A 16,366-nucleotide genomic window follows, 5' to 3' on the forward strand; every position below is an offset into this window, starting at 1 on the left:
TCCATTAAGGGAAGACTATTCCAGGTGTTTACTGACAACACTGCCGTCATGTTGTTCTGCAACAAGCAGGGCAGAGTGGTATCGTAGACCCTGTGCCAGGAAGCTCCACACCTCTGTACATGGCTGGAGCACCAGAACATTATCCTGGGCGTACAACACCTAGCACGATCACAGAATGCCTGGGTGGATAAACTTAGCCGTCAATGTTCTGCTGATCACAACTGATGTCTGCATCTGAGGTGGCGCAAGGAATCTTCTTACAATGAGGAGACACTTGTCTCGATCTATTTGCTACCTCCAAGAACGTACAATGTCAGCACTTCTGCACATCAGAGTTTCCAAAGTTTCTGTTACATGCAGTGCATTCAGTTTACAATAAAAACTCAGGACTACTGTACGCCTTTTTGCCAATACCCCTCCTGCCCTGAGTTCTGAAGAAGATCAAAATCGTCCTAGTGGCTCCAGACTGGACACGGAGGGTGTGGTACTCCCAACCAAAAAAGTCACCCACTAGTGCATACTTTTAGGCTAAGGAACCATGGGGAAACAAACCATCAAACATGAAATTAACAATCCCCCCTCACCCTATCTACAATAAAAACTAGAGTTATTCCAACATAGTCGCTGACCAGGAAGCATTCCCTCAAATGTTTAATTTCATTCATATATAATATTTTCATGATACTTTTTTTTTACATTTGTCCTTTGACTTACAATAACATATTGTATTCATCCTTCTTTTCTTCATAATTATCTTAAAAAAGACCAACAATAAAATCTTTAATACTACTAACAATACAACACAAATTATTAAAAAAATCACCTCCCCTCTTGGATCACCATCACTCATTCTGAACCACACTCCTACACACTCAAAACACACACTTCTCCCAGGACTCTGAAAAATACGTTTTTTCAATGGCCCAACATGAAGACCACTTCTCATTTAGTTTTCCGTTATTGCGTCTTGATTTGGAATCTCCAAATAATATTGGTCAATACATTTTTCTGTGGATTTTAAGTTCTCTGATCCACCTTCATCAGGACCTAAGAACAGTAGATTTTCTCCATCACCTAGGAAAACAAGTGTAAATGCACTATGTCTATATCTTAGAGCTTACTTCCCAAAATACATGGGATTCAGATAAGGTCTAGGGCAATGTACAACTAATGGAGACTAGTCCTGACCATAAGTAAGAGCTATTGTCTCGCCTTCCTCAGTTAACCTATTCCTAAATGTGAAATATCTAAAGCGAGACTGATCAGAAGGAGAACCTAACTGAAAAACAGACTTGTGATCCTCTAGACATCCATATGTACCTGCATCTATAAATGGGGCCCGTCTACTTGGAGTTGAACCACAACTCCAATCTTCCACTTCAAGAGAGATGTCAGTGACTCACTGTCCATATGATTCCTCATTTAATCCCAATTCATTAGTTATAGAGAGAAAATCCAGAAAGTTTCTCTCTCCCTCTGTGTTTCTGCCTCGGATCGTCCTTGACGAGGTTCCACCTTCTCCAAGATTATCCACCTCATATCCCACTCAATGTGTTCTACCTCCATACAGTGTTGGACTAATGGTTTAATGGCACTTTCTTCATCCGTATTGTAGACTTTTCTTCTCCAAAATAGGTTCTAAAGTGCCTCCCCATTTCCTCCACATAGCCCAGACCAAGTTGGCTTAGGGTTAAATATATAATTTGTGATTTTTGCAATTTGTCATATCCTTTAGACATATCCTATAGTCATTATGTTCCAATGTGTCAGTCACTACGGCTGTTCCAAATGCATGGCATGTACCACAACGGTGGTTACCTTTCACTGGGGTTCCTCCTATGGATCTTTGATCCCGTCCAGACTTCTGCTTAAGACAAGTATGTACTCACATAGGGCAAGGTTTCCAGAACCCCTGGCAATGAACATTTGTCCTCCTATCATGCTGCCCTTTCGAGAGGATATCCTGTCATAGCAGGACAGGGTCTTGCACCCAATCCTGCGCACAGTCCACCTTCATGTTTCGACACTGAGCAGTGACAGATGAGTGTTTTCAGTCTTCCTTCTGCGATCTGCGGCGTCATTCTGATAGCCTGGTGTTCCTCAACAAAAACTGTCTATGCCTGCTATTGGGACAGGGTTGTGGTTTGGTGCTCCCCAATGACCAGTCGATCCACTTTCTCCTCTCTGTCAGCTTTTTGTGTGGCCTAGAGCGTGCGGATAAGCGTGCAGTTACGAGCAGAGGCGCCATCTGGCTTTCCTCTCTCGTCATGGGCACACACACGCGTGCGCGCGCGTATGCACGCATCACTTGCGTGCTTGTTCTATTCTTGTCCACTCTCCCGCTTTCCTTCCAATGCTTGTTTTTATTTCCTTTTAGCGCTCCTCCAAGCACAGCGCCGTGTGCTTACTTGTGAAACCCTCCAAGTCGTGATGCCGTCTTCCTGTCAACTGAATACAGCTCATGTGTGAGTCCTTGTTCAAGCCACAGTACTATTTAGTGAAAAACTACAGGAGTATAAACCCTTCAACCGCGTTGGGACTGGGGTAGGAAATTAGAAAAAACAAACAATATCCCAACAGGTATAATTCATTAGACAATTAGAAAAGATATGCAAAAACATTATCAACAAAGGAATGAAGAGACTCAATACATCTATTTGTATGTGCCATTGGCATCATATTTATGCAAGTACAATTGGGAAAGAAGATAAACAGTAATTTCAACACTGTAGGTAAACAATACTATTTAGGGCGCTTCTAGTGGCAGCGGCGGAAGTCTCCCGGAGCTTTCGTAATACTGCTCCGTCCTACACTTCCGTTCATTTGTCTGAGGTGTAAATGAGCAATCCATGGTTGGCTTTCATGACCAGTCCAGTGCTGTCCCTCCCTGGGACGCTTCCTCCCAGCATTAAACTGCATCTGTTCTTTGTCTTCTGCATTAAATGTGGCCAAAGTTGTGGATTGCTGTAAAAACTGCAAGCTTAATCGAGGCCTTAAAATAATGGTTTCAAAAGTAACGAGCATTGGCAAAGCCGATCGGTCAAGCCATCGAGAACAATTGGGATAGTCTGTGCTTTTTGATGATGCTGAGCAGCAAAAAACATAAGCATTGGCAAAGCTTTGGGATAAATATTTTAGCAATGACATTAGTGTTCCATATACTGAGCTTGGTGAACCCGAAAACATTCAGCAAAACAATATTAAATCATTGTTACTGGTCCTGTGCATTTTCAAACCTAGCACTTTTTGCGAATTTTCAGTTTTTGTTTTTCTGCATTTGAGCTCCTGACGGGCAAATAACATTGTCTGCAAACACTATTTGATTGGATCATTGTTAATACCACGGTGGGCATGATCATGTCCGACCTTCACATTAGAAAGAACCGTCACACCCATATTTACATCGTCTTTAAATCTTTTTCATTTTTTACCATGGCTGCTGGCTTTGAGATGCACAATTCGACAAGAAATTCTTAGCTGGGTAGCCTCACTGTCCCCAGTAAACTTACTGTGAAATAAAATGCAGTGTTGACCATTGTCGTGAAAAAAAGTGAAGAGATTTCGAATGAATCCTTTGCCTCACTCAGGGCCACCACAGCATCACTCAGGGCCACCACAGCATCACTCAGGGCCACCACAGCATCACTCCGGGCCACCACAATATCACTCGGGGTCACCACAATATCACTCAACGCCACCACAGCTTCACTCAGCACTACTTACATGCATCTCTCAGTGCCACCACAGCATCACTCAGTTCCACAACAATATCACTCAGTTCCACAACAATATCACTCAGTTCCACAACAATATCACTCAGCGCCACCACAGCATCACTCAGCGCCACCACAGCATCACTCAGCGCCACCACAGCATCACTCAGCGCCACCACAGCATCACTCAGCGCCACCACAGCATCACTCAGCGCCGCCACAGCATCACTCAGCGCCGCCACAGCATCACTCAGCGCCACCACGGCATCACTCAGCGCCACCACAGCATCACTCAGCGCCACCACAGCATCACTCAGCGCCACCACAGCATCACTCAGCGCCACCACAGCATCACTCAGCGCCACCACAGCATCACTCAGCGCCACCACAGCATCACTCAGGGCCACCACAGCATCACTCAGGGCCACTACAGCATCACAAGTTGCCAGCATTGCAAGATCAAAAGAAAAAGAAAAAAAGTTTTTTTACTATAAATACTTTTTTTTAATATGGTCGTTCAGTTGTACATAATGCCTTCTTGGTCATATATAAGGTAACAAAAATACTTCTGACACTTTTTTATTAAAACATTTCAGCATGCTGTACAGCAGCCACACTTCTCTACAACACAGCTTAAAGACATTGCCAAATTCAATAGCTCTGGCTAAACACTTATAAGGCCCCAAAAGCGAGACCTATTGGCTATGCCAATGCTTGTTTTTTGTAGTCTTTAGCCCTTCAGTGCCTTGCCTTGGGCAATGTTAAAAGGTTAACTTTCTGTGGTTGCTGGGTCAGCCTCTCTGGTTAAGTCTCTGGTTGTGACACACTTTCTTAAGGGCTTACAGCAGCTGTTCCGACATACCCCTTTTGTTATCCACCTTTGGGCCCTTAATTTGGTCTTAACTTATCTTACGTGTTCTCCATTCAGACCCATGCAACCTGCCCTCTGAAACTTTTGACCCTTAAGACAGTCTTCTTAGTGGCAATTACTATGGCCAGGCGTGTGAGCCAGCTTTACACTTTTTCTATTAATCCCTAGTAGACCAGCTTCTACCCAGATAAACTGGTTCTTCGCATGTGTGCCTACCCCGAAGGTGGAGACCCCTTTCCAAGCCGGCTAAAGCCTCGTACTGCCAACACTTTTTGCTCCACCTCATCCTTCCAAGGAAGAGCGGAGGCTCCATCATTTGGACCCAAAAAAGAATCCTCTCCTCTTACATTGGTTGCACCATAGAACACTGGGTGGACCATCCGCTCTTCATTGAGTTCGTTGGAGCAGACCAAGTCAAGGGTGTGCAGAAACTGACCATCTCTCAATGGATTTTACTCTGCATCAAAATCTACTACGCACTACCTAATAAGCAGCCTCCTGAAGGTTTGCAGGCTCATTCCACCAGAGCCATGGCCGCTACTAATGTTTTAGCATGCAGACTGCCTGTCATGGACATCTGTCAAGCTATCACATGGGCATCACTGCACATGTTCACGAAATAATACTGTCTGGACAGTCAGACCTCTCAGAATGACATTTTGCCCATTCAGTCCTCGAGAACATTTTTGGGTTAAGCCAGTTCGCAGACCCACCTTCAGGGAGGCATTGCTTTTGCATCTATTCTAAGGGGAGGAATCTGCAGTTAGAATTCTCTATCAGAGGAACAGTTAACTTACATTTGGTAATGCTTTTCCTTATAGACACTATCTAACTGCAGATTCCGCAACTGCCCTTCCATAACTCCCCATTCCGTGAACTGGGCTCTTCACCTAGAAGATCCCGTTAGACTCTGCACACAGGTAAGAAATAATTCTGACGTAGCTCAACATTTTAGGCGTGGAAATAGTCATGAAAGAAACAGATGTCAACCCTCCTGAATGGCTCCTATATAGGCACCGCTCATGTCACTTCCAATGCAGGTGACGTTGACACCGCCAACGCCAGCCACTGGTGTGCAGAGGTATGGCTCAAGATTTTCCGGCTCCAGTCTGACCCTTTGGGGATATTCTAAAGGGAGTAATCTGGGGTTAGATGGAGTCCCTATCAGAAAAAGCGTTACTGAAGGCAAGTAATTTGTTAATTTTTCTGTTCCCAGACACGAGCTCTGGTATTGTACATGTGCAACAGAACATAAATTAAAGTGATTAGTAACTGTTCACACATCATGCAAATGCATATATAGTAGCTGAAAATTGAGAAAAGGCATACTCTAAAATAAATTTTTATACAGTAGCTTATGTTAATGTGTTATGTTAATGTACATAATGCGTTATTACTGCCATTTAATTAGGGGAGTTTTCCAGATTTGACGTGCATCCTATTGAAATCATATTGTCTTTTTCAGTTGCCTGTATCCCTAGAAACAGTCAAAAAGATGCTAGATTCAGTGCTGAAGGAGCTTGGCGAGTATTGCGGAGAAGATAACTCTGTCTTGAAGGATGAAGCTTCCCAAATAGATGAAGAAATCAAACTCTCAACACAGACTCCAACAAAGTTCTCAATATCACCAAATAAAAGCTATAAGGTGTGTGCATACTTTTATTATGTCTTCTGTGTATAAGGCCTATTCAGTTAAATCACCAGCGAAAGAATAAAGTGAATGCCAACCCTCTTTTTTTAGCACACAGTTAATTAATTCAGTCGAACTCCAACAAGTATATATCATGCTCCCAACTTGGATCATTATTGAGTTTCTGCTTAGCAATAACTATTAATTTCACTCAATCAGCCTAAATTGATCTGGATGGTATGAAAAAAATAAGTTTTCTCTACGGAAAAATGAGTGAAGTTTGACAACAGATTGTGTGCCACATATATAGTGCTGTGCTTCTTTTTTTATTTTTAAATCGTGTTAGTCTGCTACGTGCATCCTTTGTGATTTTTTTTTTTTCTGGTGTGGCCAAGGTTGGATCTGGTGTGCCATGTTTCTAAGACATCCATCTAGCAGCTTTCCTGTCAAAATAAACTCCCAGTAATGTCTTACCCATATGCTGACGGTTTGATTTATTCACAAACCTGAAATATGAGTTGCAATACAATAGCAGATGTTTCAGAATTGTTTTTGCAGAGGGCGGTCTCAAGTCTTGCTTCTGTATCCTAAATTTATGGTCATTATTTAAATATTGTCTGAGGTTTCATCAGTGTATCCTCTACAAGAGGGACTTTTTAACATGCACATCGTAGTTTTTGTTTCATGTGTCACCTAATGTTGTAGTATATTTTTGACATTTTGGTATGTTTTGCTTTTGGAGCTATGATTGCATTGTTAGAATTTTAACATCTTGGGCCCTCAGAATAGGAGGGGCCATTTTATTATATTCTCCATATACAACTAATTTGCTGTTAGATGTTAGATGCACATTTGTTATATAAGGGGAACAAGAAAAGAGACAAGAAAAACACATGTTAAAGACTGAGAAAGACCATAGAAAATAAGAGCCTATGTATATATAAGAGAAGAATATTAGCTCAGTTAGCTTGAGTAATAACCATTCAAAAACAAAGACATCCTGATAATAGATTCAAATAATTAAAGATAAATGTAACACCAAGACTTCTTCATGCCCCTGCTCTGTTTCTCAGACCAAGGACACATCTTAGATGAATCTGAAAATGGGACTAAATCTTAACTCATTGGCCCTGTGGTGGGAGCCACAGATGTCTCTCCTAAAGTTAGGAGGCCTAACTTTACTACTCCTAAACTGAGAAAAATCCTAACTTTAAGTCTTTTGGTGTTCACAGAAGGCATTTAGGAATCTTAAAGTTAGGACCCCTAACTTCTGTGAATACCGAAATGAGTAAGTGCCTTCTGTGAATACCAAAATGAGTGCCTTCTGTGAATACCAAAATGGTAGTAAGTTTAGGATGTTGTCTTATGTTAGTTCTGTGAATCGGGTCCGTAGTGTTTTCTTTATTATTACCGATAATATCCTGAACACACAAGCAAATCTTGTGGCCACTGTAGGAAGCTGGCTCTTAATAGAGTGGACCAAAATAAAGTGCACTGTGTAAGGAGTCCATGTAAACCTCAAAGGAATTACAGAGGCACAAATGACACCCCAAATGCTCTTTTTAGGTCTCGCCCTGGAATTCGCATCCGAAGGATGCGTCCAGGGCTGGAGACTTATAGCGAGCTGACACGGGGGAATGACGGACAAAAAACTGTCACGCGCTTCTCCCCGGCTGGATTCAGCTGCTTGCACGGGCACCAACATTCACGCATGCGCACATACACAGCCACACCGCCACTCACGCATGCGCACATACACATCCATACACAGGCACACACACCTTCGTCGCCGCCGCACCTACACACAGAGACCCCCCATCTATGGCCCAGGAAGCGGCGAAGCGCCAGCGTGGCTCTCCCCGGAGCAGCGGGAGAGCCGCTCATTTAATATGCGGCGCAGCCCATAATGCCTTGCAGGCACAGGCATACACATAGACACACACACAGACAGACGCGCAGACGCACGCACACACACACGCACACACACACACACACAGTCACGCACACACACACACACACACACACCGCGCCCCCCACTATGCCCCACTTACCGCATCAGCGGCCTCAGCTGCCACCGGTCCTCTGGCCATCCACTCCGTGGGCGCGGGCTTCTCGTAAAGACGGAAGTCCCGCCCCACGACAGCCGTGAGCGTGCACATCCCAAAACCGGAAGTTCGGGAGTGTGCACGCTCACGGCTTCTTGTTGTTCTGTTTTAGCCAAACAACTCCGCCATGTCACCATGTCCATTGGCGCTGCGTTCTCTCAGACGGGATTGTGGCGGAGCGCAGAGACTAGTATTGTGTGTGTTTTGTTGTATTAAAATCCCGAGGCATTTTAAATTCTTGGAAGGGAATGGTCTGTACCGGTAGCAAACCAGTTCTGACCGCCACTGTAACAACCTCTTGGGAAATAATGGATTTTTTTATGGCCCTTTTATTCGTGTAATGTGACTTTGTTGCTGAATTCATTAGCCTTGGACCACGGGGTTTGTACGTTCTGTCTAGTGTGGAAATTGATTCGAATAGCTAACTAAGGTAACATTCCTCCCATGTAGGCATACGCCATACTTGTTAATAGTAGAGGTGTGGGTGTCTGTGTCTGTGGGCTTTTCCCTGTAACCCAGTTTAATCACTGCAGCCAGGCACTTGCCCAAGGCCATTTTATACAAGACTACCCTTAGACGGCAGAAATGCATTTCTATTTCTAGAATTTACCGAAATGTTTTAATCTATGCATAGTGTCTTATTATGGTGAGAGAAAAAACGTGTGTGCATGCATAATTGATGGCATTTTCTGTAGCAAGTTGCATTACACTATAGCAGCGAGATACCCGTTAGTAGACCGTACCACAGTACGGAGGAAAAATGGTTAAAAGCATCACTATGTAATGGTAGATTACACTGTGCAAGCTTTATACAGAGCATATCGGCCTAATGCTGGGCCCCTCAGTGCTTCACTTGCAGAGGTGGGCATGTGTCTAAGATCCTGGATTGCCTTCTTTTCATCCTTTTACGACTGGATTAAGTACAACGATATAAAACATGCAGTTGTAAAGGAGGATGAGCTGCTGGTCTGGCTCTGGATCGGGGATATTTTATAAAAAATGTCCTTTGTGACCTTCAAGCATGAATTGGGCACGGTTCGTAAATGTGGCAATTCCGGAGGGGCAGGAAAGCATTTTTTAATTCAGCACTTCCATCTATCTGATATGGCCCTAGTAGGACTGTGTGGGGAATGGGTTGCCCTGCTTTTGTACTATGTTGATGAGTGAGTGCCTCTTTTGCTCGTCTACTGGACTTGGAAAGTGCATGCTGGAATGTGTTCCCTATAGAGTGCTCTTGCCACAAGAAGAATGGGTAATGTGCCTGAAGGGAAGCCTAATGCAATGGTTATATGCAGAGCCTTACCCAGGGCCTGTTTAAATTCTTACAAAGCGTACACAACATTTTTATCATTCACACGTTCTTCGCTGCTTGCAGCATATGTGAAAGTATGCATCACGTTTTTATAGCTGTATGGTGCATCGGAGGGCTTGTGAATTGTTCTAAATTCCTGGTATATTTGTAATAACAGCCGAATTTCAAGTACCAGAGAATTGCTCGTTTGCATTAGCGACCAGTAAAACTGACAACTGGTGATGGTGTACAGAAATGCGCCGCAAAAGAAACATTAATGGCTTGCTTCTTCTATACTTAATCCATAATACTGGAGGTTCGCCAATCGCCAGGGGTGTACACAGAAATAGCAGCCCAGCGAAGGGGGAAGCGGCAATCCAAGCCCATAGGCTGCAGTGCGAACAGCTCAAGGACGTGCCTATCAATAGTGCAGCAGGTGCAGTGGCACCGCAGGTGAGTGAGAGGTCCGCCGCACCCCAATTATAACTGTCTTTTAGTACCCAACTACGGCTGTGGAACCAAGTTTGCTCGCTTGGCGGCCCATTACACCCTTTCATCTCCACTGCAAATGGTGACCACTAGGCCTCAAGTCTGGAAGGCGTGCGCTCGCTCGAGCGCCACGACGCCCTCTCCGTTCCAGGCAATGGCGCTGGACTCCCGCCCCTGCTGCGGCCACAGTTTGATAGCGACGATAAATCCGGCCGGCGAGCCAGGTGCGGAGGGTGGAACAGGCGGTTTCCTGGCGCAGAGTTGAGCCAGGGCATTAATCAGGCGCGAAGGCCTGGACCGTGCAGTGCTCGGGCGCGCTGCCTCCGGGTCCCTCGTGTTCCATTAGCCGACATGTTGTGTACAAGCGCTACTCCCGGCTCAGACAAGCAGATAGAAATCACCGCTGCGCTTCGCTCTATAAACAACCTTTATCGCTTGGCGAGCAGGCAGTCGAAGTTACTTTACGAGATCAATGGCCCAGGGACTGTACAGCTCTCTCCCCGGTGGTACAAGCGGTCACGCGCGACTGCTCCTTACAAGGGTAGTGAGAGCTACGAGTGAGGCAGAGGTTATCTAAACCAGATCACTTTCAAGTGACCCATGCTGGGGGCAACCATATGACTCACAGGCCTTCATCATGCGCCTGGCTTTCCATGCCCAGCACTAGCCAGCTGCCTAGAATGTCTGGGACCATTTGAAATTGCCGCCTGGCTCTGTGATGTTGACATTGGGCATGTTGGGATGTTTAGTAGTTAGAGCAGTTTAATGTTGGTACTCTTACTTGCTGTCATAGTGAAGTTGCCACCAACATTCTGCGATCAATGTGAGGAATAAACAGTGAATATATAATTTCACCAGTGCTTAATTTGTAAATGACTGAGTGCTGGTGCCTGAAGCACTGTTCAGAAGCCCACGTCCAGTGTTTTTAAATGTCAGTGCACAGAATACCAAGGCTGCGTAGTCTTGAATCCACCTCAGGCCTTTTTAATCAACTACCAGATACTTCCTGCCTCTTTATCTCACACCTGCAGGTTCCTGCTTTTTGGGTCTCGCTGGCAATGCATCCGCAAGGATGCATTTGTCCAGCTGGAGACCAATAGCGATCAGTCTGGGGGGAAGGAGGACAAGCTTTTTCTCCTGGATTCGTGTGCGCAAACGCGCACGTCGCATCCCGCGCCGTACACATGCGCGTGCAGACAGACACTCGCTCACACACACACCCCCTCCCCCACATGCACACACACGCACTCCAAGACACGCACGCACACACATACACAGCCCGCCCCCCCCGCACGCGCGCGCACACATTCTTCCCCCCCCCCCCCCCCCCCCCCCCCCCCCCGCAGCTCAGCAACCCACTCACCGGCTTCCTTCGTGCGGCGGCTCTCCTCAGCTGCTCTCCTCAGCTGCAGGGCCCGGCAGCAGGACTCTTCCTCCCTCCTTCGGCACCGGGGCGCAGGGTAGGCTCCTGCCTGCTCCGGTGCTCCAAACAATCGCGGCTCTTCCGTGGGAGGCGGGGTAGGCTCCCGCCCTCCTACTTCCTGTTTCCGGTTGTCGCGCCGGCCTGCCTGACTTCCTGGTTGCAGGCCGGCAGAGTGACGAGGATGTTTGATTTGCGGTATTTATTTATTTATTTATTTATGCATTTTTATATAGCGCGAACTTTACCCGAAGGCGGTATTTATTTATTTATGTATTTATGCATTTTTATATAGCGCGGACTTTACCCGAAGGCGGTATTTATTTACTTATGTATTTAAGCATTTTTATATAGCGCGGACTTTACCCGAAGGCGTCAGAGCGCTTCACATTAGGAACAGAAATGAAACATAATGAGAAACATTACAAAAGAACAGGTTGCAAAAACATACGTTACTTACATAAGGTAATAGTGACAATTGTGAGCAAACAAAATACATGAGGTAGTAAAAACTATGAGCAACCAAAAATACATGAGGTAGTAAAGGTAATAGTGACAATCGTGAGCAAACAAAATACTTGAGTAAAAATTGTGAGCAACCAGAATACATGGGTAGTAAAGGTAATAGTGACAATCGTGAGCAAACAAAATACTTGAGTACAAATTGTGAGCAACCAAAATACATGAGGTAGTCAAAAGTGCACAAGAGGAAATGAAAGTGACAAGTGTGCAGTTATAAGAGAAAACAGAGTATAAATAGAGGTATAGTCCTGCAATAAGTGCTAGACACTCAGGCTCAGGAACAAGCGTTACATGGGCAAGGTGGCACTTGTGCAAGTATCAAAGGCAAAGACATGTGAGAGGTAGCAGCCGTGTGTTGCAAGGGCAGAGTGGTGTGTGCATGTTACAAAAGGGCACCGAACACCAGTACATGGAAAATACTGCAAAAAGGCAGACCCTCCAATCACAGGCATACACTGGGAAGGCACTTCCATGGTCATGGAAAGTAGAAATTATCAGTAGTGGGAAGTCTTCCTCACAAATAGCAAGAGGACGTGAATTACTTTTGGAGGTGTCTCTGGAGGAGGAGAACTTTGAGGTCCCTTTTGAAGGCCTGGGAGGAGGCGGTGGTCCGGAGCTTTTTTTTGTCCTCTCGCGGTTTGTAAATACAAAACATATTGCATTACAAATGCTATAGGTATCACATTTGCGAAAGTTAGAACTATTGGCATTGTAAATGACGAAGCTATTAATTTAGCTATTTAAAAAAAAAAAGAAACATAAATAAAAACTTTGCCATTTACAATACCAATAGCTCAAACTTTCCTAATGCGAGACCTATTGCATTGCAAATGCTTGTTTGTGGTAGTGTGGGCGGGCAGTTAGGCATATCAGGGAGTAGTGCTCATTTATTACACTCACACAAAAGCAGTAGGTGAGACACACTCAATAAAGAAATCCATCACCAATTCATAAAAATAACACATACTTTTATATGAATTTAGATACCAAGATCACCTGAATCAGGTAAGTACATTTCGAATCATGACTTTTTACAGTTTTCAAAAGTTCACATAGTGCAGTATTTGGGTGTGGTAATGATATGCTGTGGGGCGAAAACATGTACTGCATTCTGGCACCTAACTGCGACTTGCGGGCTGTTCTCCAGGACCTTAAGTGAGTATGGGTCAAGGTCCAAGGCCACACTAACAAGTCACCTCGGGAGGCTCTGAAGCGTCTGGGTGCAGAGGTGTTTTATGGCTTCTGACGTCCCATTCACTTCAATGGGGAATGGTCCGGTCAGAAAGAGGCTGGAAGCTAGGACTGAAGGGCAAGTCTGTGGGAACCCACATGGCGGCTCGACCCTTGAGGTGCTCGGGCACGTAGGGACACCCTTGGTCCACTTCTCCTCTGGATCTGGGGCTCGGGTGCAGTGGCGTCTTTTGGCTTCGGTCTTGTGCTGTAGACACTCGCAGTTGTAGGGGGCCTGCAGAAAGAGGCTGCAGGCAGAGACTAGAAGTCCAGTCTGGCCAGACCCAGGGATGGGTTCTGCTCTTGTGGCTCGGGAGAGCACATTGTCACAGTCAACTCCTCTGAACTCGGACTGTGGGGCGTGGGTGCAGAGGCGTTTTGAGGCAAATTAAGCCAGTAGTCGAAGACTCACTTCTTTGTCTTTGTTCGGCAGAAAAGGGGCAAACAGGACAGCTGGGACACTCTTATTGTAGGTATCACTGTCCCTGAAGTACCTTGACGTGCAGGTCGGTTTTTCTCAGTGTTGGAGTCTGGTCACAACAAACCTTGGTTGGTGCAAGGGGTACAGTACCCCAGGTATTGGTGTTGTGCAGCTCCAGTCGGTCTTGGCATCCCCATACTTTGAGGGAGGACAGATCTGCCCTGTAGGAGCATTGCTACCCTTCCTGGGTGGCTGGTACGTCGGTAATCCCCATAGGCGGCATGTCATTGTACTTGGTGTTGCTTCTTTGGGGCCTGCGGCTGCAGGGGAGTAGCTCCTCTACTCCAAGGGAGTTTCTTAGGTAATTGACGAAGCACTGGCAAGGCTCCTGGTTTCTTGGAGTCTGCACAGCGGCAGGAGGACTTGGCTGTTCCACGAGGGTCGAATGCAGCAAGCAGGCTGGCAGGGTTGGCGCCAAGTCAGTCATGCTCCTCAGTTCTTGTGTCGGTAGTCTACTTCGCCCACTCCTACTTTTGTGTTCGTCGAAATCTGAAGTCCTGGTATCAGATCAGGGATCTCCTAAATACTCAATTTAGGGGTGTTAAAGAGGAATGAGGGGTGGTAACCAATGGGCTACTTACCCCTGGGGTCTCTACACCCCCTTGATGACCACAGCCCTTGAGAAGTGGGCATCCTCTTGTTCCAGAATTCCTAATTTCACCACACCCAATATGGCGGAATTTCCAAATTTGGGTTTACTTCTGGCTGGTCACCCTAGAGGTGTGTCCCACCTGGCAGGGCACCATTCCTCCTGCAGAGCTAATCTTCCCGCCTATCCTGGTGCCGGATGGTCCCAGGGCAGGGATGACATTTCCTTTCTCTGAGGAAGCCTTAGGTTGCATATCAAAGATGGCAGAGGCCTTTGAAGCCTACTGCCTTGATAAACTGATTTACCAGCCTTCCTGAGGGAGGAAGTGATAACACCTCTCTCCAGAGCAGGCATTGTTTCTGTCCTTTGAGAGCAGGGCTTTAACCTCCTGGGGGGGGGGTCAAAAACTCGTCTGTAGTGGCAGGCTGGACTGGACCAGTCGACCGGCACACTGGAAGGCTAGTAGGGTTCATGGGGTACCTCTATGTTACCCTCAGTGTGCATGTCTTTATAAATCCATCACTGGAATCAGTGTGGGTTTATTAATACAAGGTGTTTTGATACCAAACACCATCGGTTTCAGTGAAGCAATTATGTAGATGGGAAACTCGTTTTGATCAGAGCCCAGTACATATTTTAAAATGGCTTCTCTGCTCGCTTGTACTGTTATTAATTAAAGCGGGCAGCACAGGGGCATATCTGCTCAGCATCTATGTCCTCACATGTACTATAAAGCACCCTGCCTTAGGGCTGAAGGCATGCAGAAGGGGTGACATAATTATTAATGTTATTATGGATTTATAGAGCGCATGGCTACCCTAAGGCTTCCCAGCGCTAAGAGACGTGTAGCTGGTTGGAATTGGACAAACCTTAAAGGTATTGCTTGAACAGTCATGTTTTAATTGCTTTGCGGAACAGTAGTTCTTTATGCATCATTCGATGTTCCAGTGGTAAAGAGTTCCAACGTTTAGGGGCAAGGTGGGAGAAGGATCTTTCTCCCCATCTCTCCCTCCTGGTCTTTGTTGATTTTAGAAGTTCCTCCATACTTGAGCGGAAGTGCCTGTTTTGAATGTACAGGGATACTAGACTCCTGATTTTTCTGTGACCCCTATTATATCGAGCTCTGTGAGTTATGACCAAAATCTTGAATTTTATTCTGGCCTCTACTGGGAGCCAATGTCGCCCTTTGAGGTGCTTTTTTACTGACTCCTGCCCCTGAACATTGAACAGCAGCCTTGCAGCTGCGTTCTGGACCACCTGCATTCTGTGGGTCACATATTTAGGTGCCCCCAGGAATAGTGAGTTCCCATAATCTAACCGTGAGGTGTCCAACTAATAGACTACTGTCTTCCTAAGCTGTGTAGAGATCCTGTCTAGGATTTTTCTGAGACTTCTAAGTAGTCCAAAATATGTAGCTGCAACTTTCTTAGCCTGTGTCACCTTGGAAAGATCTCTTACTAGCCAGAAGCCTAGATTCTTAATTATTTCTTTGGGAATAGGTGGACTGCCTAGGCAAGTGGGCCAGCCTATGGTGGTCCTAGGTATTTCCTTACTCCAGAGGATCAGTAACTCTATCTGGTCCCTGTTTAATTTTAGACAGGTTTTTGTCATCCATTCCTTGACTTTTTCCATACAAGAAGATAATCTCTCTGCTTCCTCTCTGTTTTTTGGGTCCAGGGAGATCACCAGCTGAGTGTTGTCAGCATAGGACGTTATAGAAATGTCAAACTCCAGGACAATCTTAGCAAGTGGTTCCATGTAGACATTAAATAGCGTAGGGCTAAATGAGGAACGCTGTGGTACCCCACACCTTAATGACATAGTTTTGGAAAGAGTAGGGTTCTCCAGTACTTGAAATGTTCTATCCTCCGGGTTGACGTCAACCACTTGAGCATAGTGCCTTGCACCCCTATGTCTGAGAGCCCTCTACATAATTTATGATGATCTGAAAGAGACACGTTAGTGATACATTCCTTACCTTAGAATATCCCCAGGCGTCAGACTGGATCTGGAAAGTTTTGTTAG

The 16,366-nt window shown here is 45.6% G+C and overlaps 1 protein-coding gene across 1 annotated transcript in view; it reads left to right on the forward strand.

The window, feature by feature from the left end:
- Nucleotides 1–16,366, forward strand: part of LOC144773228 (E3 SUMO-protein ligase RanBP2-like) — a 559,200-nt gene that overhangs the window by 246,988 nt on the left and 295,846 nt on the right. The window contains exon 16 of the mRNA XM_078658126.1: nt 6,050–6,229. Within this exon, the coding sequence (XP_078514252.1) occupies nt 6,050–6,229 (180 nt within the window). The remainder of the gene's footprint in view (nt 1–6,049; nt 6,230–16,366) is intronic.

This window comes from Lissotriton helveticus, chromosome 8 (assembly GCF_964261635.1).
Source record: "Lissotriton helveticus chromosome 8, aLisHel1.1, whole genome shotgun sequence".
NCBI lineage: Eukaryota > Metazoa > Chordata > Amphibia > Caudata > Salamandridae > Lissotriton > Lissotriton helveticus.